Raw genomic sequence first — 27,806 nt, forward strand, 5'->3', positions numbered from 1 at the left:
CAGAACCCAGAGACACGGGAACTCAGAACAGGACACACAGGCTCTGCTTCCACCCCGTCCCAACATCAGCAGGGCCCAGGGCAACCTGGCTCTCCACTAGGACAGCTGGCTTCCGGCATCACCCACACGCCATGCTTGTGTGAGTCCCCACATGGGTTACTGCTGGCTTGGGGCTGGTACAAAACGGACTACAACTATGTTCTTAGCTCTTGAAATTAAGCAGGGGCACAAATCATTGGAGCCTGAGACAGTTTAAGGGATGAATTGTAGAGCAGGGCTGATGAAAGTGATAGGAAACGACGAAGAGAGAAACTGGTTTGAGGCAGGAGTTCCCTGGTTTGAGTTTCAAGGACACCCGGATCCAGGAAGACGGGAATCTGCAGGGTAAGAACGGACGGACCGCGGCATCCCACCAGAACACAGACTTCGCGTCAAGGGAGAAAACGTTTAATTGGCACAGTCATTCCTTTCCTGATTAAATTAACAGTGAAGCAGTGATTTTTACAGTTAAAGCTGGTTTCTCCCCAATGAGTGTCACTGTTAGGCTGGGAGGCCAGTCCGCTCACGCCCCGCCGGTGGTACTGGAGGGACACAGTCTGTGAAGTGAGGACAGCTCTCCCAGCTGTTCCTCTTTCATTCACATGATCAGCTGAGGTGCACACAAAATAAAGTGTTTATTTAAAAAGGAATCATGCCAAGGACAAGACCAGAGGGTCTTTGCAGCAGCACCGCAAAGCTCATGAGATGCAGGTGCCCTGGGAGAATGGCTTTCTCCCAGGGCTAGCCCACTGGTTTTCTTTTCAACCCAGCCCACAGCTAGCGAGCTACTTGCTTAGAAGTACCCCTGCTGGTAGGGGACTGGTCTTGTTAGGGACTCCACTTTCCATTCCTCTGGAACACCTAACAGACCTCTGGGTCTCGGTCTGGCTTCTTGGTGAATGTGGCCGGGGAGGACGCGGGGGCAGCAGACACTATGCGCAGCACTAGTCTAGGGGGAGAAGGACTCACTTTGCTTGCGGTGGCGGCTCACGTGGTCTAGGTGTGCACGGGGACTGCAGTCCACCCAACGGGCTGGGAAGTAGCCAGGCCTTGGATGTGTCTCCTTGGAAGACGGCTCTGACAGTAGACACGAGGTTTGGCCCAATCCCTCAGGCCCTGTCTAAAACCTCTTGTATCATATCTGAACTCAAAAGAATAAAAGATATTCCTACCCTCCATCTCCTCACCAGCCCAACTGGCTATATTTAGGGAAACAGTGCCCCAGGGCTGGCAGAACTAATCCCACAGCACATTAGATCTTTTTCCAGTACTGGTCAGTGCATGGAATACCAGCCACAATTTCTGATTCAATTCCACAGTGATCCTGTCCTCTGAGGATTTTAAAGAAGCCTGGAAAGCAAAAATGATATGCCTTAATAGTGTGCTAAGTTACGAGCCTTGCCAATATACTCCAGGAAGACCCAGGAGCAAGAGACACCAGCCTAGCCAGAAAGCAGTCACCAAACTAGCCCCAAGGTGTTCTCCCAACCTGTTCTGTTCACCCAGCAGCCCAGCTCTAACCCCACTTCCATGTGACCCCACATAAGCAAGCACTGCATCCCAGGCATGGGGAACTGTGAGGGACAAGCACCTCAAAGCCATGGCCTGACCCCTACCACCCCTTCTCGGCATCAGCGTCTGCCCTCATGGCAAGGGAACCCCCGGGAGGTCACTGCTGAGCCCCAGGCCCAGTGTTTGGAGCAGAGCAGGACAGGATGACCACCCCATCCTGGCCCACACATCCTGTGAGCAGGCAGGGGGCCGCCACTCACCATTGTCACCCCAGTCCGTGTTCCAGGAGTTGCCCACCAGCCAGTAGGGTGTGCCATTCTCCACTCCCCAGCCCAGGATGCGGACAGCATGGCCTCCCATCATTTCTCCAGTGACGTGCTGGTACACACCTGAGAAAAGGACAGCCCCGTTCAGGCAGAGACCAGGCTGCTGCCTCACTTCCCAGAGCATCCCTCCAACCCGGCTGGCCCACCACGCCCTCCCAAACAAGGTTATAGAGAATGCCCTGATGTTCTCTCAGAAGGCTCCAGCGGCTCGCACGATGTGGGGCAATGATCTCAATAGGTTTTTGAAAGCCCAATGCCCAAATATGTTGAGTAAACGTTAAAGTGGAGTCCAACAAAATGTGCTCATTGCTTGCCTTGAAAACTGAAGTTATAAATTTTAATTTGAGTAGTAAATTTAATGTTACCATCCAATTCCAGTTACCCATTCTACATGCTAGGTCTCCAGGTGAGGATTTATTTGTCAAAAGGGTTCTGTAACTTAAGTTTTAAGGTTCTGTCCTGGGCAGCATCCTGCAGAGGCGAAGTGAGAGGGAGGCCAGGGTGGTGGCAGGCGGTGCTGACAGAGAAAAAGCTACAGGCCAAGGTGCTCACAGGGCCTGTGCAGCAGGTGATCCCCACACTGGTGAATCCCTCTGTCAAACTGGAAATGCACCCTTTTAAATTATAGGGAGGGACAACTCTTAAAAACAGCTGCTTTATAATCTTGTCTTCCAGAATTATCTCCCTTTATCCAATGGTGTTCCCTCACCGTGGATAATGCTGAAATATTTGAGCAGGCAGAATGGAGACAGCTGGGCCAGCCACACACTGTGCCAGAGTAGGGGGGTTTCTAAGGCAGCCCTCAGGCCAGGGGCATCGGGATCTCCAGGGTGAATCCCCACAGCCTCACGCAAAGCCAGGTGCTTCCTGTTCCACTGTCCATGCGGAGCATGGTCTGGGACTTCGCCAGCACAATTCGAGTTCTTCCTCCCTGATCTAGTCATGTTGGTTCCCTGGAACCCACACCTCCCCTGCCCCGCTGCCATCAGGGGGGCCAACACGCACCAGATTTGTACATCAGGAAGTCAGAATACACGGAGAAGGCCGCCTCTACCGGGCCGTTCTTGTAGATCTCCGCCATGATCTCCTTCTCGCTACTGGACACGCTGTAGGAACTGCATCCTGCCAAATAAACCGGCAGAGTGGGTGTGAGGCGTGCCCCCCGCGGTGCCGTCTTCAGCTCTTCACTGACTTACGGGGAGCCGCCAGGTGAAGCCTGCATTTGGGCTCTCACCCAGACCTCATGGAAGGCTTCCCTGGGGAGGAATGAACGATGGCCCCGGACCCTGAAGGGGAGATGTGGGAGAGCACAGCTCCGCAGCGAGAGGGCCAGGGAGCATGAGACCCTGGGAGAAGGACGGAGCGGTGCCCTGAAGGTTCTAGGTCTGATCAATACCCTGTAAAACGAGGGGTCTGGTCCCTCCAACCCTAAGGGTCTGTGACTGACGCAACAGAGATCCTGGGGCTGGAGACAGGCAGAAAATACAGTGTGCTGCTCCCTCTGACAACGTCATGACCTTTCCTTCTCCCTCCTGTGTTCCTGGCTCCAAGGGTCAACCGCCCAGGCCTCTCCCTTCCTCTGGCTCAGGAAGGGTGTCAGCGGGTCCCTGGCCCCAGGGTGCTGGGCAGCGTGGGCCCCACCTTACCATAGTGCTTGTCTTCCTTGTAGGACGGGGTGTAGCCGGGCTCGCAGATCTTGCTGCACTTGGGGGTATCCCCCTCCCCTGTGCATGGGGGCCGGGAGCCATTCACGTGGTGCTCACAGGGAGGGATGGAGTAGGGTCTGCAGCCTGTGGGGGCCCAGCGGAAAGGAAGGATCAGCTGAGAGTCTCTTCAGAAGCCCCTTGAGGGCAAAACTGCAGCAATGGTAACGGGGTCAGATGTGCAGCACTGACACTTGCTAATTCTGCCCTGGAGGGGACTGCCTCCGATTCCTCCTGGATTTTTCCACCTCCCGACCTCAACTCTCAATCCTCACTTTATAATGCAAGCAGAGACCATTCTTACTCATGGCTTAGAAAATCCATTGGCCAGGTATGGGCTGGCGGCAGACACTCACCGACATGCGAGTCATAAAGGCCACCGGAAACCAAGCCTTTTTTTGTCCAGAAGTTCCAAGCTTCAGCAGGAAAGCCCCCATTACAGCTAAGGAAAGAGCCACTCATTAAATTCACTGTGCGAGAACTTCTAAGCTGTTTCCAGACCACACTGCCTGCTGCCTAAGACCCCAGGGTCCCTTACGGATCCACCAATGCCTTCGGCAGCTGGCCTAAAAGTTCTCCTGGGTCCCAAACAAGCCCACTTCACCCACCCTGGGGGTCACTTCTTCCAGGGAATCTCCCCAGCTCCCAGACCCACCCACCACCATCCTCAAAGAGACAGAAGGACCCTCGCATTCAGGTCTACCCTGAACCAGGCTGTCACACGGATTCTAAGCACACTGCAATTCCCTGGTGTTTTAATAGAAAAAATGCTAATGCCGGAGACCAGGTTAACTGGAAGGAGAGGAGGCTGGACACTTATTTTACTCCCAGGTATTCCTAATCCGCAGTCATATTTGAGAACCACGGCTGTAAACCAAAGCCAGTCGGCAGAAAGACAGGCACCCATGCTGGGAAATCAGTTTCTGCAACCAAGCTGGGAGCCCATCATCCCTCATTACAGAAACCAGGTGCCAGGGTTCTTACATTTCCATGATCAAGGAGAGGCAACAAGGAAAACAAGCAGGCTGGAGATCAGAAATGTCCCCACATATCCTGAGACCATGTCTGTTGTGCTGGGACGCACCACCCACACCCCAGGCAGGGTCAGCCTGGCTGTAGGCAGCTCCTGGAAGGCAGCAGTCCCACCGGGGCCTGCTTCCATACTCCCCCGGCCCCCAAGCTGTCCCAGCAGAGGGCTGTTATTGGACTTGGAATACCACTCCTGCACTCACAGAGGCTACAGCCTGGGGGCTCCCATGGTGGGAGGGGCCGGGACTGACTCACCCGTCCCCACATTGGTCACCACAGCAGGTGAGCATGTCCTCAGCAGACACCTCCACGCTGACGTGCCCATTGGTGCGGATGCAGATTCGGTCTGAAATGGCTTCCACGGCCCCAAACGCCTGCAGGAATGAGCCCCACCCGGGTGAGCTGCAGTCCTGGGCCGTGGGCTCTGCCAGGCACCACGTCGGAGGACCACAGTGAACCCCGCAGACCTTCCTGGTGGCTGGTCTCCCCCAGTGTCAGTGAGGGTCCTGGCACTCAAGTTTGTCTCTAAAGCGGGAGGCCAGTCCGCCCCAAATCTCCACCTGCACACTCAGTTCACTTCTAAGATGTGGTTTTTGTTAACATAAAGCAGCTCACACGGGACGATTACTATATGATTTTACCAACAGGAGGCAGCTCAACTGGTCAGTAAGAGACGGAAAACAGTTCAATGTACACCAAGTGCACTTTACCACAGTTTGAAACAAAATTAAGACAGCTCACTGACACAGAGGGGTACTTCATGGAGCAGAGCAGGGCTCCAAACTGCTGTATTTGCTGACAGCCTTGGGACAGCATGTCAGAGAAGTAAGAATAGCTTTCCCACTGACACACGGGCCACCGGTTCTTCCACCTCGTCTTTGCAATAACTCATGACCACAGGGATCATCATGATTTGTATGTCGACAGAAACAGACATGCAGAAAGTTTCTATAACTTGCCTAGTCACCTGGTGGTCTGGTCTGACACCTGCCCTCCCACCCCCCATGGCTCGGGCCCCTCCCAGCCAACAGGGCCTCACCCAGCAGGACCCGCAGGAGCCCTGGTCCCGGATCTCTTTGATGGTCGGGCAGTTAGGCCACTGCTCCCGGGAATCGAAGCTTTCAGGCAGAATCATGTTCTCGGCAAACCAAAGTCTAGATAAAGGAAGACCTCCGTGACAAACTCGCATCTTACAACTCTCCCCCATCTGGCAGACGTTAGCGCCTGCCACCTGGGAGGGAAGGCACGGGGAAGCCAAAGGTGACATCTGTGGGCACGTCCCCTGGGAACTTTATACAACCAAACCAGGAACTTTACCATTTAGCACATCTCGTTCCCTGTGTTTCTTGCTAGTCTTATTTATGGGATATTTTTCAGGAGTTCGGCCACAGGATCTACATAACTGTGTTTCTTACTTCCCTCACTACCCCCTTGGGTCTGCCCAGGGTCCCCACAACGTTTTTAGCATCTTTGCCATTGTGTGATGTCCCGTAACTATTCTAACCATATTGTTAGGTATTTCTAATGCTTCCTACAAGAGTAGTATCTACTGCAAAATGCCCATTACAGAGTTCTCTAGGAAAAATGGAACACTGACGGCAGATCAGATAGCTTTTCTCAGATTCTCCTTCAATTCCTAAAGACTAGATCTGCTAGGTCATACAGGGCAGTCCTGGGGGCCTGCCCATTGGGTTCTGAGACATGTGGAGAAGCACAGTGGGAAACACGGCACTGGGGGCTGAGCCCTGTCAGGCAGTCTCGCAGCTCCGAGGGAAGGGACACCTCCAGATGCCAAGGAGGACTTCTTACTCCCTCTTTCTCGCAGTCCCAAACCAACCCCTGCTGTTCCTAGGGCAGTGGGGCAGGTATGGCCAGTATATCCATCCCCAGGTAGCAGACACTCACCTCTGGGGCGGCTTTGGCCCACCCAGGAAGGTGCCACACAGCTTCTTCAGGTAGCTCTGGTCCACATTGTGGAAGTTGTGTCCAGCCTGCAGGACAGCCACAGCAGTCAACAGAGGCAGTGTGCAGGGGTGGGGTACATGAAGGCCTGACAGGGCCAGGGGTCCTGTTTAGCTCAGGAGAGCAAGGGGGTTTGGGGGACTGCAAAAGAAATGTGTTTCCCCAAATTCATGTTGAAACCTAAACCTCAAGGTGATGGTACCTAGAGGTAGGGCCTTCAGGAGGTGATTAGGTCACGAAGCTGGAGACTTGGTGAATGGGATTAGTACTCGAACAGGAGCTGTGAGAGCTGGCTCCACCCACTAAGTGAGGCACTCCCCTAGAACCCAGCCATGCTGGCACCCTGCAAATGTACTTCCAGCCTCCAGAATGGCAAGCAATTGCACTTCTATTTATGAAGCACCCTATCAGTGGTATTCTGTTACAGCTGCGTGGACAGCCTCGGACAGGCACCCTGCACAGCAAGCAAGGCCCTGCCCCAAGGGAGCCACCCAAGGGGCACGCAGCTCCCAGACCACTGGGTATCTCATCGGATCTGCTACACTTGCTGAGGTCCACAGAGACCCTCTATAGCCCTGAACATGGCTCATTCTTTATTCCTGTAGCCCCACGCCCCAGGGCTGGGCAAAAGCAGGGAGCCACCTGATGGGCCTTAACAACTACCAGGATTGGGGGGGGGGGGTGTCCAGGGTCTTCCCGGCTGTGAGCACTTCCAAAGCTCGTTTACTCCCATGCACCACCGTGTGCATGCACACACAGCACGGGGCTGGGGGGAGGCGCAGGGAGAAGGTTAGCATGGTTTGGAGTGGCTATGACTCTCAATCAGCCCCACTCTGGGACAGACCATCCCACGGCTGCAGCTGCAGCCACCACCCTTGGGAGGCAGAATGCATCAAATGAACCCCGGGGGGAGGGGCGTGCACAGAAGCGGTCCCCACAGCTCACCTTCCACGTAGTATTCTGTTTGTTAACATAGTGGACCAGCTCATCCGACAGCGGCTGGAAAGGTGGCCTTCTCTGGGCACTGGTCAGCACCACCAGGCAGCTAAGGGTGGCCAAGAGCTGCCACATTTTGGAAGCTGGATCTTCGATTCACCTAGAAAAGAAAAGACATCAGGATGCTCCAAGCGCGTAACGTACACAAGGGGGCTGTCTCAGGCAGCAGGGCTCTGAGGCCAGACACAACCCAGGGGTTGAAAGACCCGTGTTCTCTTCCTGGCTCCACCATGTGCCCCCTTCTGTTCCTCAGCGTCCTTCTCTGTGAAGCCTGGGTTTGGGGGCAGAGAAACCTCAAAGACCCACAGCGCCCATGAGCTCCCAGGCCCCGTCTCACCACAGACCCCAGCTATGCCCGTAGCACAACGGGCCGTGCTGTGGATTGAATGTGCGTCCACCCCAACCCCCACCCAAACTCATGTTGAAATCCTAACCCCAACATGATGGGATTTGGAGATGGGGCTGTTGGGGGTGATTTTCATGAGGATGGGACTAGAGTTCTCACAAGAGACCCCAGAGAGCTCCCTCTCGCCCTCTGCGCCAGGAGCACACAGCAGGAAGGGGGTCATCTGGAAAAGGACCCTCACCTGACAGTGAGACCTCACACTCCCTGAGAAACAAACCAGTGGGGCGAAGACAGGCCGTGTGCACTTCTCCAGATGCCCGGGAGCTGGGAGAGAGTGAGCTGCGGGCAGGGAGGTCCCTCTGCGCTGCAGCCTGGTAACCGGCGTGCTACTTGGGTCTCCTGGGGTCCCCTGAGCCGATCTCAAGCTGGACTCATGCTCTGAGACAGGGCTGTTCCACTGATGTGCGGCTAGCTGGGGAGCTGTAGGCCCAGGGCCAGCCCGGCCCTCCTGTCCATCAGAACCGAAGGCCCAGGCCACAGGCAGTACCTATGACAACATCTGAACCCTGTCAACAGACCCATATCTTCAGGCTAAAAGGAGTTCGGGGCCCTCCCTGCTACTGCCAAATTGCCCCTTGCTGGGTTTGTCAAACTGGGTTCAAGCCTTTTCCAGGCTAGTGCTCTGAGTGAGTGAACATTCTTAGGTGATTAGGTCCCAAGGGGAGAACCACTAAGATTAGAAAAATGCAGAACAAAATCTATTTCACAAGCTACATTTGGGATATAAAACAAGCATAAACAGGGAAACAAGCAAAAACAGGCCAATGAAGCCCAACAGCACCAGGGAGGGAGAGCTAGTCTGGCCAGTGGCAAAAGTCTGGGACTTTCTCTGGTTTTTCCAGTCAGCCAAGGGCTCTGTTTCAAAGACAGTCCTTCCAGGAAGGGAACCCATCACAATATAACCACAGTCCTTAGATCTTAGACTGGCCAGCAAGTCAGGAGACTGGCTCCACCTCTGAATCATGCTCTTAGGCAAGCAGCTCTAAGGAAAGCAAGGAATGTTCCGGGTGCCACAGTCTGTCCTTCCCCCTCCCCCCCCTGCTGGGCCTTGTGGGAGACCCATGGGGGCAGGGGGTTAGGGGAGTGGGGGGGTGGTTTCTTGGGCTGGAAGGGGGAGGGTTTCCTGTCCCTGCCCTCTGGAGCTTCCAGAAGGCCCCACCTCCTTCCAGGTCACAACTGGGCCTGCTGCCTCCCACAGTGAATTATAGTTAAAGCAAGATTTAAACCTGACGGCTGCTTAAGCAACAACCCACCCGGGAGGACAGAGGTGTGACAACAGCAAACAGCTCTGGAAAAGAGCAGGAAGAGACGCCTGCCTGCCCCCTGGGGTAGTGGAGATAGTATACAACCCTGCCAGATGCTGGCCAGGAACAGTCCGATCAACAAAACCATTCAGAAGCTTAGATTTTGTGGCACCAGTGGGAGAGGAAACACCTATGATCGACAAACAGAATCTTAAAGAGACGGAGCTTGATTACTGAAAATAAAGCCTCTCTTTCTAAGAGAAAAACAAAATAAGATAAAAAGTGGCACACTGACCAAACAGTGCTTCCGTGCGCTTAAAGCTTCATTTCCTCAATATGCAAAAAGTGCTCAACAATCCGAATAAAAACAGAATAGAGAAATGGCAAAAGGACACACAATTAAATTACAGAAAAAGTAGTACAGGGCGCCTGGGTGGCTGAGTTTGTTAAGTGTCTGCCTTTGGCTCAGGTCATGATCCCGGGGTCCTGGGATTGAGCCCTACATGAGGCTCCCTGCTCAGTGGGGAGTCTGCTTTTCCCTCTGCCTCTCTCTGTCTCTCGTGAATAAATAAAATCTTAAAAAAAAAAAAACAACAAATAGCCATCAGATATCAAAAGATACGCAAGCACAGGGAAGTACAGATAAAATGAAGGGCATGCAAAGGCTGCGCAGCTGGCCGGTCCCTGGCAGGGTCAGACATGGGCAGGCAGCAATGCTGGGCTGCTGAACCCCGGAGGCAGGCCCAATCACGGAGACGACGGCCAGGACATTTCTATTACTTTTGCAATCTGCATGCCCTCTGACTCAGCAATTTGATATTTAGAAATTAACCCTACTGGCCTCAAATTCGAAGATACAGAACAGGTATACAGATGTTTACTGAATATTCTCTGTATGACAAAAGAAACAAAGCAGGTGTCTAATAAAAAAAATAACTGTTAAATTACAGTAAATGATTAACAGAAGACAAAGCAGCCATCAAGAATGAACTAGGTAAAGTGAATCATATTGTCCTGATAAAGTAAAATACGCCCAACACACGCATAAGTGGAAAAAAGCAAGTAGCAGATGAGTCACGGTAAGCGTGTGAGCCCAAGAAGCGACATACATGCCTTTTACCGTTACCACATGTAAAACATCAATAAAGTGTTAAAAGTAGTATGTGTGGCGGGCAGACTTCTTTTTCACTATCCTTTTAAAAAAATTAAATGAACATACTATATTCAAAGTTTGGCTCGTTTAGGAAGAAAAGCAGCTAGGACTACCCAAAACCCTGAGCCCCCAAATGTACTTCCAACTGATTACTGGGCAACAGTGAGGCCTTCTCCTAGTGACTTTCTGCTCAAAACACTTAACCTTCTCATTTTCAGTGCCTTACGGGGAGGCTGTGGCTCCCATGACCATATCAGGATCCACATGGCCTCTCTCATGGTAGGTAAAGGTCTTGTCGTGTCCTCACACCTCGGAAGGAGCAACGGAGCAGAGGTCTCGCTCATAACATCTTCTGAGCAAAGGAGCAAAGCAGTCGTGTTCCCTTCCTTTATCCTGATACCCCTTATACTTGCTCAGTAGCTTCACGTTTCCTCACGATAGGAGAACCTCATGAATGAACACTGGAGTGTGGCCTCCGGGCACACGGGCCATCAGACCTACGCCAGCAGGGCCAGGCCTGGATGATTAGCCCATTCAAATCACAGTCAGAGGGCTGCCCTCCCTGGCTTCCACCGTGACCCATTAGGGGTCCGGGAATGTGGCAGGGTGCCGGGGCAGCCTCAGGGAAATACTCCCCACAGGTCACAGAGGGGCATCCCACAGTGATCCCTGGGGGCTCTGCCATCTGCTGAGATGTTAAGTCACGAGCAAGTGGGGAAGGGGAGCAATTCATGGTAACTTGGACTTGAAACAAGCTTTCTCTGTTTTTTCTCATGGCAGAGAACAAAGAGGCACCATCCACTTCCCAGTCCGTTTCTGTGCCGGGGGCTGTGCCATGGCGATTGCCAAGTCAACTCCCAAGGCCCGTGAGGCCCCCGCAAGCGAGACTTTCACGCACTTGCCCTTCTTCTCTTGGTTCCACAGGTCCTCCTCCATACTTCCTGTCAACGTCATTCTCCCCATCTTAACCCTGCATCAGGGAGAACCAGGGACCCCAGCAAACTGCAGAGCCATTAGCCTGGAGGTCAGGAGCTCAGCTTGAACCCCTGACTCCAAGCTCCACTAGCACTGGGCATGGGGCTGTGGCTTTGGGAGAAAGTCTGGATTCGTTTCAAGTAGTGAATAGGCTGCTGTGGCCCATGGCCAGGACGAGCACTGGGCTTGGAGTCAGGAGACCTGGGTTCAGATCTTTCCCTTACTGTGCACTCTTGAATACCAACCTGCACTGAGCCTCCACTGTAAAAGGGGGCTCATGACTCTTCTTTTTTTCCAGGTGGAAGTCAAGAGTGCCATGATGGCACCTGGTCTATAGCAAGAAAGCAACAAAGGGCTGCTCCCTTGGGCACCCTCAACTCCCAGGTCCCACCAGCCACCCTCCTTTTTTCCCCTCCCTGCTCCCTTCGTCCCCACTTCTAGCCTGTGCCAGGTAACTCCCATGGACTCCAGATGTGCCCAGAGTACCTCTATACCACAGTCTGAATTAAAAAACGAGGTTCTAACCTCGATTAACCTCCAACTGGGCTTCCTTTTCTAGAGGTCGAGAGACTGCTGAGCCCAAAGACTGTGAAGTCAGACTTCTCCTGCTAGAAGGGACAGACGCAGATGTCCCATGAGCAGTGGTGACTGTATCCCAGGGAGTGCCCAGCATCTTTCTGCATCTGCAGAATCATGCACAGCGGACCAGCTACAGCAGCTGGCTAATGTGAGCTGTGCGCTCAACAAGCCGGCCTTGGGTTGGTCCTACGGCCTGCGCTTGAAACAGAAGCAGCTTTCGCTTCCCCTCTTTGGGGCAAATACTTCCCTTTTGTCAGTTTTGTGGGTTTTTTTTTTTTTTTTTAAATTACAGGACAGAATGAACAGAAAGTCCTTATTCTGTGAGAAAAGACGGGCCCAAACTGGGTAAGAACATTTGGAGTCACCAGACTTGCTTGCAGGGCGTGGATGGGCAGAGGGAACAACTGTGGGCAGATGGTTGGTCCCTCCAAACCTCAGGCAGCTGGCCTTCTTCAGGGGACCTGGGGTGCCACTACATCCCTCTGGCCCTTTGCCAAGCCAATCTCTGGCTATGAAAAAATAGGCTCTGGTACTTCTTCCCTTTCCAGACCCCTACAGCACTCAACGGTTTCTATGGAAGCACAGGCCACTTAAGTTCTGTAGAATGCTGTCATGTGTGAAAGGGGCCTGTGGCCAGCAGATCCTATGAACCCCGCTTACAGCATAATCATTCCCCAGATGACTTTGAAGCCATTCCCGGGACTACGGTGGACCTTGGGGCTCTGGAAGAAGATGGAATGGATGCGGGAGAGGAGCCAATGCTGAGTTGCAGGCTTCGGTCCTGTTATTCCCCAAGGACACGGACTTGCCACCGAGCTTGGTTTTTACCAAAGCTTCCTTTTAAGGCTGTAGAATCCCCGAGGAGACTGGATTCTCAATATGCCCCAAATCTAAGGAGACGGGACACAGGTATGTGAGGTTTCCAAGTAAGCGCAGCAGTGATCTTCTGGGCAATACTGACACAGATGAATGGGTCTCTGGCACGGCTCTCATCCCCTTCTCTGCTCGGCCTTGCCCGCTCCTGCTGTTCATGCACGGTGGGACCTCCTTCACAGCTGGCTCTAAAGGACCACAGGCTGAAGGCCCCGATTCTGCCCACAGCTGTGGAATAAGGCTATGCCCTGCAGATCGGTAGTGGAGTGCCTGCAGACCAGGGGGCAGGTGGACAGGCAGGAGCGCTGGGAAGATCGAGTGGGACCTGTCTGGAGAACTCGGCTGCAACTTTCTCTCTCACATTCAAGGCAGATGTTCCTGAAGTTTCGGCTGCTTCGATGCACCACCTACACATCAAAACTACACAGCTCTTCATTTCCTCCGACGGCAACTCGCCCAGCTACGCCTCCGTGCTGGGGCGGCGCCATGGGGGCTGACACCAGCGCCTTCATCTCTGATCACACCAAAGGAGACCTTGCCTTTGAGTCTGAATCACGGCCTTGATGTTTCCTGTTTCTGCTCATAATGGAAACGTGTCTAACTGCCTCATGGCTTACAATCCTCAAATTAAAAATAACAAAACCAAAAGGGCTCCTCATCGCCATCTGCCTCCTTAGAGCTGTGAGAATAAACGGGCACCAGCTGGCTCTCTGTGGTCTAGAGCCAAACTCCCTGCAGCTGAATGGCCCCCGGGCGATTGCTGTGTGACCCAGAAAGGGCACCCACTGCAGTGGGCCAAAGCTGTGCGGCTCACAGCCCTGCAAGCCCCAGGGGGACCTGGGGAAGCAGTGAGAGGGCCCCGGCTGGGGGTGCTGGGGTGGGGAGCCTCAGTTGGTTAAGCATCTGCCTTTGGCTCAGGACATGATCCCAGGGTCCTGGGACTGAACCCTGCCTTGGGCTCGTTGCCCAGCAGGGAGTCTGCTTTCTCTTCTTTGCCAACCCCCTCCTTGTGCACTCTCTAATAAATAAAATCTTTAAAAAAAAAAAAAAAAGGCAGCCTCACCTGCCTCACCCACTTAAACAGTTTAGGTCACTCACAGGTACACCTGCCAACCATCTGTCCCAAAACCAGAGACTAATTCCCACCAAGCTGAGCAGGCCAAGCCAGTCAATCTCCTCTCCCACAGTGCCTGGAAACCTTCTGGCTACAGTGCCCACAAATGGAACTCTGCTTCAGATCAACCATAGCAGCCCACATCCTGAAAACAAGAAAATTATGACTTTGGTCTTCAAACAATAGACCCCGGGAAGGCCCTGGGCAGGTGAAAATATTTGTATTGTTGAGAAACAAGAATTTGGGCAAAGTTCTGGAAGCTTTTGCTCACAAGCTTTGCTCATGGACTCAGACACTGACTTACTGGGATGCTAAAGGGGGCATTACATTCTCAAGTCTCGGTTTCTAAAACAGGCATATTGCCTGGATTCTGAAGGACCTTAGGACTACTTTATACAAGCTGGCGGAAACCCTTGGAGATTGAAATGAGATCAATGTTCCAGGCCTCCTCAGCTCACAGGAGCACTGCGGCTCTAACTGGATTGCAGGCTAGATCCCATTTCCGGGCTGGCTGGGGGCTCAGAGGGGCGGAGACACTGGCAGTGACAAAAGCAAGCAACTGAAAGACGCTGCCTCCCCAGCTTGGTTCTAGTTCCTCTTGAGGCCCCACGAAGACGAAGACGTATACACCCCACAAGGCTGCTGGGAGACGGAAGGAGATGGTCTTCTTCAAAGTGCCTTCCATGCAGCCTGGTTTGGAGCAGACAGCCAAAGCAATGAACTAACTGCCACCAGGAAATGGCTGTGTCCTCAGTGGTGCGGGAAGCGCACAGCGCTTTACTCACAGGCTGCTCAAGCTGTACCATCCCAGACTAGTTTTTTCTTCCCCCGTCTCAGAAAAATTATGATCACCCTAGTTTTTTTTTAAAGATTTTATTTTTTATTTGTCAGAGAGAGAAAGAGAGAGAGAGAGCGAGCGCACAAGCAGGGGGAGCAGCAGGCAGAGGCAAAGAGAGAAGCAGGCTCCCCGCTGAGCAAGGAGCCTGATGCAGGAATGATTCCAGGACCTGAGCAGAAGGCAGTGGCTCAACAGACTGGGCCACACAGGCACCCCCACCCTACTTTTAGCAACACGTCCTCAAATAGTGGTTATTTAATTCTACTACCTTGACCAGAAGAACAAAGCACTTCCAAGCACCCACAGGGCTCAGTGGAGGAAAAGATGGCTCCCAGCTGATGTCTGACGATGCCTCAGCCCTGGAGTGGCCACAGGCCTGGGCTGGCACCACCTTCCCAGGTCTTGTGCAAGCCCAGAGGCTGAGTGACTGGTGTATGCATAAGCACACCCCACGCCAGCCCAGGTCAGAGGGTCACGAGGAAGCCCAGCCCCTGCTGGGTCCTTTGGCAGAATAATTGGGTTGTTCTCAGTGTTTGAGACTGGATCAGTTTACTCTTTTGGTGGTACCCATCCCATCCTCCTCCCCTCACCCTTGCTAGTGACTAGGTTATCTTGACGACCAGAGTGAAGTGAGTTAAGAGGCTGGTAGAAACAGATAACACTGGCAGGCAGCTTCCTGGGCACCCCACAGTCCAAAAACAGTAATGCTGGGAAAGGACCTCTGGCTTGTATAGAACTTGTTTTATAGGTGAGAGAAAGTGGTGCCTGAGAAAACAACATGAGCAAGCCCGGAGGAGTGTACCTGGGGAGGGACAGACAATTATGAAGAGTTCAAACTCTAAAACTCCTCCACTATTATTTTAGTGACCTCTGTCATGTCACAAGCTTACAGGAGCCACAGTGTTCTCATCCGCAAAATGGAAGAGTCAAACTGCACTACCCAAAACTCACACGCATTCTGAAAGTTAAAAAAAAAAAATTAGAAAAGGTTATCTAATTGCATTAAGTCCAGATATCTGTAAGGATCTAAAGAAAGCTCAGTGAGTTCTAGCTATTAACAAACACATTAAAACTACAAACACAGTCAGCGATTCACAACAAAAATAGAAATCCTCACTCATCAATGATTTCTGAGAGCAAAGAATTATTTGAATTCCTGGTCATCGAAAAGAAAAGAGCAACATCATTACAAGCCCATCAGGTGGGTAAAAATTAAAGTCTAATAATAATACCCGGTTGGTGGCAAATGAGGAAGAGGGACCCTCACCCACTGCTGGCAGTACACAATGGTAAAACTCGGACAGCATTCTATCAGCAAAATAGAAGATGCACACAACTTACGCCCCAGGAGTTAACTGGACTTTTCCTGCTTCTACCCTAGAGAAACTCAGGAGTACCAGAGAGATACCAGGATTTACTGCCAGCGCTGCCTGCCCTGCCTGCCGTAAACAGTGAGAAAGTAAAAACAACCTGCCCCTCAGTAGACACTAGACCTCCATGTATTAAGAATAACCCTCATAAACAGAAACAGGAAAGGATATGAATAGCATAATTACAGTTGCATCACTTTTACTAATATTGTTGGGGACTGATACAAAGTAATAAAAGCACCCCCCAAAAGGTGCAAAAGAATTACAAAGAGACAAGATAGGAGCTACCTGTCCCTCAGGAAGACCAGAAGCAGGCTCTGGGGTGGTCATGAGTCTTGCAGAGCAAACAAGCCAGTACCAGCCTCTGGCCAAGAGGAGCTGTGTCCAAGAGGAAACGTACTTCCTGGGAACCCCACGGAAGCCTGGGTTGTGTGAGCCCCAAATGGGGGGAGGGGGGTGGGGATGAGGCTGGAGGGTAAAAATGAGATAGGTTAAGTCTAAATATATACGGGCATTTGATCCCTTGGTGGGATATGAACATGAACAGCCATGGAAAGACCCAGGATTTACTGCCCACCCACCCTTAGGCAGCTTCCAGAAGTGTGCGCAGAGCTTAAAACAAGAGGTGATGAAGGACATGAGACCAGGTGTAGACACTGATGACTGCCTCCCAACATCCACTGAGTACAATACACACCTGCATGTGCCCAACTACATGCATCAACTTGTCAACCCCACCACCTCTCTGCACGTGAGGCTGACCCATATGAAAAGTGCCTGATTTCCTTCCTTCTTGATCTAGAAAAATTCCCAGCTCTTACCATCTTTCACATTTTCCTTATGTCAAACTATCTAAAACAGGCAGCAGACACCATGAGCCCTTACTTGGAAATAGCCTAGTCCTATCCTCCCAAGGACAGGGATATTCCACACAACCACAACCTTAAGAAAATCACCCAGCGGGGGCACCTGGGTGGCTCAGTGGGTTAAGCCTCTGCCTTCTGCTCAGGTCATGATCCCAGAATCCTGGGATTGAGCCCCCCGCATCTGGGCTCTCTGCTCAGCAGGAGCCTGCTTCCCTTTCTCTCTCTCTCTCTCTGCCTGCCTCTCTGCCTACTTGTGATCTCTGTCTGTCAAAAAAATAAAATAAAATCTTTAAAAAAAAAAAAAAAAGAAAAGAAAATCATCCAGCGGAGGCCCCACAACTCCCCTGAATGTGCTCTCCCTTGCTTCCCAATCCAACTGCCCAACAGGAATACAAAATATCTCTTACTCCTAAAATGTGCTCAACTTCCTACCCCCACGCCCAGGTCCTATAATTGAGGAACGAACCAACCGGTCTCGGAGGAACGCCTCAATTCAAGCTGCTGAATCAGCAGCGCGTGGACAGGTTCATGGGGCCAAAGAGCTTCCACCCTCACCGCCCACCCGACCAGTCCAGAGACAGAGATGTCCTGACCCAACAGCAGGGGAGTTACTGGAGCCAGGGCTGGGCTGGCCTGTGGAGCCCCCAGATAAGGGATCTACACCTTTCCACTGCCGAATGGCAATACCCCAGCTCCGGGACAGATGCCCAAAAAGATTTGAGCAGAAGCTTTCTCCAAGGCACCTTCAACTCTCTCTCTGGGAAAGCCACACAGGGTGTGGGTGTGTGTATGGGGGAGGGGGTACAGCTCAGCCCCTTTCTCTATAAAGTTCAAGGGCTCTAATCACCATCACCAGTGCCAACAGGAAACAATTCTCAGGGTGCCTGTCTGGGTCAGTCAGTAGAGCATGTGATTCTTGATCTTACGGTTGTGAGTTCAAACCCCACGGTGGGCACGGAGCCTACTTAAAAACAAACAAAACAAAAAACCGAAACAATTCTCCATTATTTAAGGATGTTATGGAAGAAAAGCAGCCCTTACCCAACCAGACACCCTTCTAAACCTATTCACCTTATCATTCTGAATCTACAGAAACAACGGGATGAATGCATTCCAGCTGCATTTGTGTCTAGTGGAAGCACCTGAAGATCAGTTTTTCTAAGCAAACTAAAGAGGCCAGATCTCCATTTGAACCACTGGGTGTGAGGGGCTGGTAGAGGATGTGGGGCCTGGGTTAGTGTCCTTATCCTTGTACAGCCTGTTGGCTTCCTCAGTGCCAGGGGAAGATAATGACTTAGGTCCACTAAGGCAAATGCAATTCATATCTACCTGGGTGGCCTGCTGAGCCCCCACACTGCTGCCTCTCCCAGGACTCCACGATCATCAACCGAGGGAAGAGGTGGTGCCCCAGGGACTCTGCCCTGCTTTCCCTTCTACCAGTCCTGGGCCTATGGAAAGCACAGTCTCCCTTCCAGGACACTCCAGAGGTAGGGAGTGGCATCTTCTCCTTCCACGCCAGCCTCCCAGGGAGAAGGCAACTGGGACTCTCAAGCCCTTTACCTAGTTTCCTACCCCCCCACCCCCCACCCCCCCGCTTAAATTTGTCCTCCCATCAGCGGGTTTAACTCATCCTGTGGCCTCCACCCTACTCCACCCAGTTCCAGGTTCCAATTTTCTGGTTTCTATTTCCCGGGGCCCCCAGAATTGTGCATGTGGTTCTGTGTAGAAAGTTGCCCATGTAAACCCTCTGGAATAAGAAAACACCTGTAGGGAGACACTATTATTTCAGCAATTTCCTGAGGAAACTGAGGCCCCGAAGCTCACAGGGGGCTGGGGAGCTGGATTCCACGCGAAAGTCACCAGGATCCAAGCCAAGCGCTTCCCGCAAGTTCCTCCCCCGGAGCTCCCCCGCAAACTCCTAAGCTCCTCCCCCGCTGTTTCCCAGGCGCGACCCCGGAGCCCGGCGGACCGTGGGGGTCGGGCTGAGCCCACCTGCGGTGGAGAACACAGCCCTAGGAGAGGGGGCCGGCGGGCGCCTGCTTTCTGGTCAGAGTCGGGGTGGGTGCCGGGCTGCCCGTCTGGGGTTGTTTTTTGGCTTTTCTCTCCCCAACGACTTTTAGGTGCTTGTGAGCTGCCACCCCTGCCCGCCCCGCTGGGGCAGCCCGAGGGTCCCCCGCCTTCTCGCCCCCCATCCCCGGGGATGCCTCGGGACCGCGCCTGGGCCTGGCTGGGGGCGCAGAGGGGCCCCGGCCTGCCCGTCCCCCTCCAAGGTCACTTCCACCGCGCCCGGGCCGCCCGTCCGCACTCACCGAGCCCCGCAGCCAAGAGCCTGGGCCTGCAGCCTGCGAGCGCGCAGGAGCCGCCGCCACCGCCACCGATGCCCGAGCAGCCGCCGTAGCTTCCCGGAGCCGGCCCCGGCGCCTATTTACCGCGCCCGGCCCCGCCCTGCGCACCCGGCTGACTCGCCACGTGACGGCTGCGAGCCGGGGTCCGCCCCCCGCCCTCCGCCCGCCGCCCTCCACCCCTCCGCCCCGCCGCCGCCTCCGCTGCGGACTCTGCGCCCGCCTCTGCGTCGCTGGGGGTGGGCCCCCGGCCCCGGGAAGAGGGGCTCCGAGCCCTGTGGGAGGCCTGCCTTACAGATGGGGGCCAGAAGCGGAGGGGAGATGAAGGTGGCCCTAAGGGCTTCCATCCAGCCAGGAGAAATTCCACAGGGGCCGCCGCCGCCTGAAAGCAGCCGTTCAAAGCCGGATGGATCCCTTCTTGGAGGAGGGGATGACTGTCCCTATTTCATTCATTCGGGAACCACGGAGTTGGGGATATCATGATAGCAGGTCTCCCAGAAGAACCTGAACAGGCTCCATTAGCGTTGATATTTTGAGAATATGCCTATAAGGTCCTCCAGTTTTGTAATAATAAATGGGTATGAATTTCAGGACCTGTGTCAGGATGTCTATAGAGAAGGGTCTTAGGGGCAGAAATCTGTTGGAAGAGGTGTGCCAGACCTGTCCTAAAGGGAACACGCACAGCAAGTACACTCTTTTCCCTGGAGTTTGTTCGGAGAGTGGCTAGGCAGGCTGATGGAGACGGTGGTGTGGCTCTAGACCTTGATGCATTCCCAGGTTTCTGATCCTTCTGACAACTTTGCAATCTAGGTATGATCCCAGTTTTATTCGAGAGGCTCAGGAAAGTCTCAGATTTTATCTAGGTGCTCCTGGTAATAAGAAAGCTGTAGGTCTGGTGGATTCCAAGAGGTTCCAGGTGATGTATTTTTTGAGTAGTGCTCCAGCTAAGAAGGAATTTTTCATAAGTCTTTAGTGCAAAGAAATTACTTTATTAAAGCAGGGGAACAAGACCCATGGGCAGAAAGAACTGCTGCCCCAGGGTTGTTAGTTGCAACTGACAATATACTTTGGGGTTGGGGGAAGTAAAGAAAAGAGAAGTTCCAAAAAACTTTCATAGGCTAAAGACTCACAAGGTCTTGGAGGCCTTGCTATTGCCAAACAAAGGTTGTTTTTCCCCTCTAGCAAAGCATTAAGACGGTTGGGAGCTTCCTGGAGGAATGTTAGAGTCTGCGGATCTCAAGTATTTGTCAATATGGGCTGCAGGTTATAAGGGCATTTAATTTTTTTCTACATTTCCTTCTGCCTTTGTTTCCCCTATTAGAGGCTGCTATCTGCTGTGTCTTGCAGCTAGTTGTTGCACAGTCCCTGTGCTTGCCAGGGCACATCAGAGAGCTAGCTAGACACATGTACTTATACCTGTTTGGTCCCAATTAAAGAAAGGAGTGGAAGCAAGGAAGTCTCAGAATCTGCCCATGGTTACTAAACCCTCAACGGAGAGGGTTAGCTGAGGAGCTAGCTATCACGATGGTCCCAGCTGCAAGCTCACCCAGTCATATCTTGAGAACCGTGGACTCTAGACTGCAAATCAGTGTTTTGACATTTCGTCTCCCACATGGTGTCAGTCATTTACAGACCCCGTAATGGTGCTCATAAAAGGAAACCCCAGTGGGGAAGACACACAGAGGACCATGGTCAAAATCTCCTCATCATAACAGGAGGGTAAGTGCTTTACATTTATCTCCTTTTTATGAAATTTTGAATGAGTGCCATTGGAGAGTGAGAAGTCATGTTTCTGAAATAAAAGAAATAAGCAAGTACTGTTTGAGTAGAATTTAACCCTTCCTGCTGCATCTAGGATGGCTTCACGGAGAAAGGAACACACTGTATAACTGACTTGTTTATTCTCCTCAATGCCCTCACTGGATCTTAAACTCCATGAGGATAAGCATTTTTGCCTGTAGTTAAAAAGAAAGCCACAGGCCCAGGGAAGAGTTGGTATAGGATTGTGGGGATACTCATCTCTCAGAGTTAAAGAATGAATCTTGTGGACACAAAAGGGTGAAGTGAAGTGAAAGTTTATAAATGAAGGAGAGAGCAAAAAGGAAAGAAAAAAATCTCTACAGCGACAGGGGTCCCGAATGGGTTACCACTGGGCGCTTTTACTGGCAGTCTTTTTATTGAGAACTGACAGGAAGCTTGTAGCCTTAAAATTCTTATACTGGCTTGGTTTGAGCAAGGACTAATGATGATACCCTTAATGGCTCACTTCTTTGAGGTCTGGTCATTTTCTGCGATTACAGTATAGCTGTCAAAAAAACAAAAACAAAAACAAAAACAAGAAAACACCAACCCCCCCCCCCCAAACTGCCTGACATTCAAGGCCAGGTGGTCTGATTTGTTCCCTTATCTCTGGTTTTGTCCACCTCAGCATTTCTCTGCATCTGGGGGTTCTGTGAGCCTATTTGGAATTTCTGTGAGCCTGGTCACGTAGCCCCCTGTGTGAGCCTAGTCAGGGGAGTCATGGGCCTCCTGTCTTTCCCTGCCTATACCCTCTTTTCCTCAGAGTCACTTGCCCCCAGGACAGCAAACCAAGACTTAACTGCAGTTTCTGTCTTCCCAAGAATGGAATTTTAAGCGAATGAATCCAGAATTTCTGGTCAGCACCAATGAGGTAATCCGTCACATGGGTTTCCATCCACCCATTCCCCAAGGAAAATGGCATGACCCTCTACCCTTCTGGCTAAGGGAAGGTAACCTCACCGGACCAGTCCTTTCTTTGGCTAGTAACTTTTTGTCCCAAACTCTCTCCCATAAAAACCTTCCATTTTGTACAACTCCTCAGACTTCCCCTCATTTGCCAGATGTGGGATGCTAGTCAATTCATAAATTGCTTAATAAAGCTCATTAGATCTTCACATTAACTTGGCTGAATTTTGCTGTCAAATGCTATGCTGTTATTTCCACATCCCCAGCATGTAGCAGAGAGCGTGGCACCTTGTATAGAACGAATAAACATTTACTGAGTGAATGTGTCCCGTGCATGAAGTGGGTCTTGAAGGTTGAGTAGAATTTCAGCTTAACCTACCAGGTCTGAGGTCAGGGGCTCGGGGAATACTCCTCAGAGCTTACAGAAGGACCTGAGCCTGTATATGCTGAAGCCATTTGCCTGCTGAGCTTCTGGAAAAGAGACCTAGGTATATACTCAAAAGAGAGGAAAACCTCTGTCTTCACAAAAACTTGTACTGAGATGCTCATTGCAGCCTTCACAGGATCATCAACTGCTAAAGGATTTACTTCTCCTTTGGTGTCCGTGGTTCTTGGTCACGCCACTTTGAAGAATGAAGAAGTTAGACCAGAGTGGTGGGCAGCAAAACAAGGTTTATTGAGCCCTATCAGGAAGCTCCCAGAGCAGGAGGGGACCCGAGAGGGTTGCCACCACCTTCTCTGAGTCTAGGGGTTTTTATGGGTTTGTGGGAGGGCCATTTCAATCTGATATATCCTCCCTGCACCAGTTGTCCAGTCAGGCTTTTGTCACCTATCTATCCCATAGAAAACGGTGGAAGGCTCCCTCCAGGGTGGGTATAAAAATCCTTTTAAGGGGAGAGGTGTTTGTCCCTCCTACCTGTCTTCCAATTATCCTTCATCAAAAAGATGGAAAAACCCAATGTCCACCACTGATGAACAAAACATCATACACCCATGCAATGGAACATTTTTCATTCATAAAAAGGAATGAAATACTTGGGCATGCTCCAACATGGATAAACTTTGAAAACATTTATGCTAAGTGAAAGAAACCAGCACTCAGATATCTGACCAGCTGAAGCCAGGGAATCAATGATACTGACCATTGCTGGCCCTGGTGACTTTGACCTAGACTCAGGCACCATACGATGACTTTGCCCCAACCCCAAGCTGTATTCACATTGCACCAGGCCCTTCATGAATATGTATGCACCCTTAGCTTAAAACTGCCTGGTTCCACTGTGGTTCAGGAAGACACTGCTTCAGGAAGGATCCCAGTTGTTCTTCTGCACTTGGTGCAAGCAAAACCCTTCCTTTTCCTAGTCTTTGGCTTGTTTTATCTTTCGGCTCAACATCCACCAAGAGGTGAGCCCAGTTTCAGGTAAGCGTTTTAGCAGCAGTCAGTTCTTTCTCCCAGGTGTGGACCCAACAGTGACATCTGACGAGGGAATCCACTCTCGACCTTCTCTTTCCTCCTGATTAGCGCTGGAACCTGGAAGTTCAGTTTTACCTTCAGGCTTTGGGTTGCAAGGACCTTACAAGGTCAGACCAACTGTCCTATCCAAACTGATTTAAAACGACAGCAGCAGGACAAGAAGGTCCTAGATCCAAGGCAAAACTGGGGCAACACGGAGCTGTATTCATGATCCCCAAAGGAATAGGATAGTATTTAACACAACAGAACAAGTTAACTTTGTTTCCTTTTGACGATCTGTTTGGCCAAAGACCAGAAGAAGGGGAAATAAAAAACAATAATTGATCATCTATTATATAATATGTACCTTGTAAAGGATATTCTCGACCTGGGACATGGGAAAAATTCCCTCCATTCTACAGATGAAGGAAAAGGGACTCAAAAGACATATTGGGGCAATGTATTAGGGTTAACACAGCCTCAGGCTTTCTCCAGCTTCATCAGGTGAGAGTGAAAGACCCTGGAGCCGCACCCAAGAATCGAACAGCAGCACGCCTCCACTGGATGCAAATTGCAAGAGGTTTATTGGTTACACAGGCGCCTGCGGACGCATCAGCCTTTGTGGACTGAGTGCACTGAGCTAGGTTGGGGAGCAGATTATATAGGGCAAGGGTTGGGGTGGCGGGAAGCGAGCTTACAGAAGCAGATACTTGGTTACAGGGATCTGATTGGTTAACTTAAATCAAGCATTGTCAGGCACTGGGTTTAAGGCAAGGACACAACGGTTTGTTCTGGTGGGCCTTGGCTCAGCACTCTGGAAAGTCCCAGGTACACTCTATTCTTCATTTGTCTTCTCTTTTTGATAGGCCGGTTGACCATAGACAATAGACATCCTGGTATGTGTTGCCATCCGGCTATGGGGACAATCAAGCCTTCAGCAAGGGGAGAGGGGGTGCTGTGGGGACATCAGGTTACTTAAACAAGCCTTTAGCAAGGGGAGAGGGGTCTTTCAAGAGGAGTGGCCACCACTCATACACCTTTGGGTCAGAGCATCATCAGTGATGGGATTTCAGGAAGGGACAGAGGGTTCCCCCCACTCCCCCCGACCAAGGTCTTGTGTCCTCAGGAGATTGCTGTTGAAATGCACACAGGTAACCTGGAGAAGTAAGTGCCCAGGGTCCCCTGGAACATTTTGGACTAAGAATTGCTCTCCCTTTGCTGGGGCTCCGCTGTGGGCCAAGTGTTCCTCTGCCAGGGGGTTGGGGGTAGGAAGGGAAGGTGGTTCCCTTCCCTGCCTGCTTCGGGCTCTGGTCCCTCCCAAGATGGCATGGGAGGCATTGTCTTGCCTCAGGATCCACACACTTCATTCAGCATTCTGTCTCAGAGGTGGGGTCTCAACACAGAGCGGGTGCAGTTGAAGCTGAAGCTGCCTTGTTGAGAATGTCCCCTTGGTGTGGACTCTCCCATGTAATCTGGTAGGTCACAAAGAGTCTTCTCTCAGCCCCCAGCCCCAAGCCTGTGATTCCAAAGCCCTTGCCTCAGTCCTTCGCACCAGGAGGTGGACAGAATTTGCAGTTTCCCACGCAGCACTGTATGACTTGAGATCAGTGACTCAGACCCTCTGATCTTCAGATGCTTCATCTGGCTAACAAAGACACTTGAGTTTGCCTCATATGATTGTGATGGATGGAGTGCCATGTGTGCTGTTTCCTCTCCATTTATATCCCAAACCCCAGCAATGACATATTCTTTCAAATCTGGGAGCTCCCCAGGGACATAATTGGCTCTCACTGGGTCAAAGAGCCCATTTGGGGTTATTATTTCAGCAAGGCAGAGCTGTAACTGAGATTAGAGCTGCACCCAGAACTCCTTATCCCCAGTGGCAGAAAAGACCTTTGGAAAGTCTCTCTGGGCCCTTTGTTCTTCCTTCAAACCTTTCATGGTCCTGAGAGCTTCATTTCCTAAGACTTCTAGCAGGTGGAAAGAGGCAAGTGTTTGGAGAAGGATTTCTCTCCTCCCTTATCCTCTATCCCCAAGTCACCCAAACCTACAGGGTCAGAAGCATCAGCTTCTAACATGGACCAGAATCTCCTGAGCTTCCTAGTGCCCTAATGGGAAACAGTTGACAACACTCCTTTGCACAGGGATCTCCCTTCTCAATACATTGTTTTTAATCAAGGTGAAAAAAAAAAATGGGACCAGAAAAACCTGGGTTTGAATCCCAGTCCCACAATTACCTTATTTCCCCCAGCCTCTGAGCAAGTTGTTAGAGGAATAAATTTAAATTAGATTCTGTACGGGATACTAACCACAGTGCCCACTGTACATGCTTAGTAATGGAAAGCCCCTCCCATTTCCTACTGTCCGGAGCCAGACATGTAGAAGGGTCTGGTTTTATTAAAAACACTGACGATGCCAGATGTTGGCGAAGATGTGGAACAATGGGGGTAACTGTACATCATTAGTGGGAGAATAAAAGGGCACAGGCACCTTGGTTTAAGAAACACTCTGGCAGGTTTTTCTTTTTTTTTTTTTGAATAACAAACTAAACATACCCTTGCTCCATGACTCAGCAATTCTGTTTTTATGTGTTTACCCAAAACAGGTGAAGACAGAAGGCCACAAAAGGACGTGTACAAGAGTGTTTATAGTGCCTTCCTTCAGAATAGCCAAAAACTGGAAACAGCCCAAGTGTTCATCTGTAGGAAGATGGATCACCAGCCCCATTGGTATTTAACAATACTTCCCAAACTGAAAAAGAGGTCAAATGACTTGCTGTGCACAGCCACAGGATCTGTCTCAAACACATTATGCGGAGTGAAAGACACTGTAAGAAAAAGAAAGCATACTCTATGATTCCTTTTAAATAAAGTTCTAAAGCAAACACAACTAATCTGTAGTGGAACAAATGTTATAATAGAGGTTGCCTCCGGGCACGGTGAGGGTGGAATTGACCAAGAAGAGGCCTGGCCACTTTTTCAAAGCGTTGCTCATGTTGTACATCTTGACAGGGGTTTGGGTCCACAGGGGTGTGAATGAGACTGACGCCATCTTGGAAAAAAATCCGCCATGTTGACTGGTCTGTGACCTCAAACCTCCTTGAGCACAACTCTCTCTCCCTCATTCTTTCCTTTTGTTTAACCACATCCTTAAACACACCCTCAGAGCATAATGTCCTTGATCTACCCCAGAGATATGACCGTGCCACAAACCCATTTTTAAACATTCTCTTTTTGGGGGCATCTGGGTGGCTCAGTCAGTTGAACATCCAACTCTTGATCTCAGCTCAGGTCTTGATCTCAGGGTTATGAGTTCAAACCCTGTGTTGGGTTCCATGCTGGGCATGGAGCCTAGTTTAAAAAACAAAACAAACATTTTCCTTTTGGGTGATGCCCCAGCAAGTACTCCCAGTCTCTAAGGACTATAAAAGTCTTAAGGGAGATGTGATTTCAGAGAGATCTGGTCTTGTATCCACGCAAGACTCAATTCTTTCCTTAGTTCCCCAAATAAATCATTTCTCATCTAGATGAACTTATCAAACTTTTTCTTCCGTTATAGGGCTCTTTTGGCCTTTCGAGGTCTTTCTGCAAATACCTCCCTTTCCCAGAACAATAGATGTATATCACTGTCAATGCTCAGGGTTGTGAATTTCATCATTGTAGATACATTTTACATGCAAAGAAACCACTGTAAACAAATACTGGATTCTGGTTAACGATATGGATGCTGAAAGGGAAGTTAGAGACATCTGCAACGTACTTTGAAACGCATTAAGATGATGGATGGGATGGAGAAACGAGGAAGGGATGGGAAAATGGACAGGTGTGCAATAAAGCAAACACAGTAAAATATTAATGGTAGAATATCGGGTCCATGTACCAGCGTTCATCATAACATTCACTGTAAAATTCTTCCAGTTTTGTTGTCTTTGAAATTTTTCTTAATATCACCTTGGAATAAAAGTTCTGGTCTTAGAGCCATCGGTAACAAAGTGTAATATAAGTTGGAAACAGCTCCACCAAAACTATATTTAAAAGGTAGGCTAAATTGTCTCTTTTTTTCACTGTGCACACACAATCCCTGGTGTCTTTTTTTGTGTCCTAATATCCTTTTCTTATAAGGACAAGAGTCATATTGGATTAGGGATCTCCCAGGACCAATAGAATCATTTAACATAATCAGGACTGCCTTTAAAGGCCCTGTCTCCAAATGCAGGCACATTCTGAGGTCCTGGGGTTTAGGGCTTCAACATACAAATTTTGGGGAAAGGCAGTTCAGCCTCTAACACTGTCTTAGAGGACAGGGCTATTTTGGACTTTC

At 50.9% G+C, this 27,806-nt stretch overlaps 1 protein-coding gene across 1 annotated transcript; it reads right to left on the bottom strand.

Moving 5' to 3' along the window:
* Positions 1–433: 433 nt before the first annotated feature.
* CTSB (cathepsin B) lies at positions 434–19,477 on the bottom strand. The gene is made up of 10 exons (XM_082726929.1): positions 19,295–19,477; positions 7,517–7,667; positions 6,515–6,600; positions 5,649–5,763; positions 4,865–4,983; positions 3,937–4,022; positions 3,524–3,667; positions 2,883–2,999; positions 1,812–1,940; positions 434–1,389 (listed from the first exon to the last, which is right to left on the bottom strand). The coding sequence occupies exons 2-10, from the start codon at positions 7,640–7,642 to the stop codon at positions 1,292–1,294; spliced, it is 1,020 nt and encodes a 339-aa protein (XP_082583055.1). The 5' UTR covers positions 7,643–7,667; positions 19,295–19,477; the 3' UTR covers positions 434–1,291.
* Between the last annotated feature and the right edge of the window lie 8,329 nt (positions 19,478–27,806).

The sequence above is a fragment of the Mustela nivalis genome, assembly GCF_964662115.1.
Source record: "Mustela nivalis genome assembly, chromosome: 4".
Classification (NCBI taxonomy): Eukaryota; Metazoa; Chordata; class Mammalia; order Carnivora; family Mustelidae; genus Mustela; species Mustela nivalis.

What these genes read in the sequence shown, in the direction of transcription:
- CTSB (XM_082726929.1), bottom strand. Translation starts at nt 7,642, where the DNA reads ATGTGGCAGCTCTTGGCCACCCTTAGCTGCCTGGTGGTGCTGACCAGT. An exon ending in GGTGACCAATGTGGGGACGG is followed by an intron (nt 4,023 to 4,864) that starts GTGAGTCAGTCC and finishes CTCTTTCCTTAG; the next exon opens with CTGTAATGGGGGCTTTCCTG. An exon ending in CTTCCTGATGTACAAATCTG is followed by an intron (nt 1,941 to 2,882) that starts GTGCGTGTTGGC and finishes TCCTTTTCTCAG; the next exon opens with GTGTGTACCAGCACGTCACT.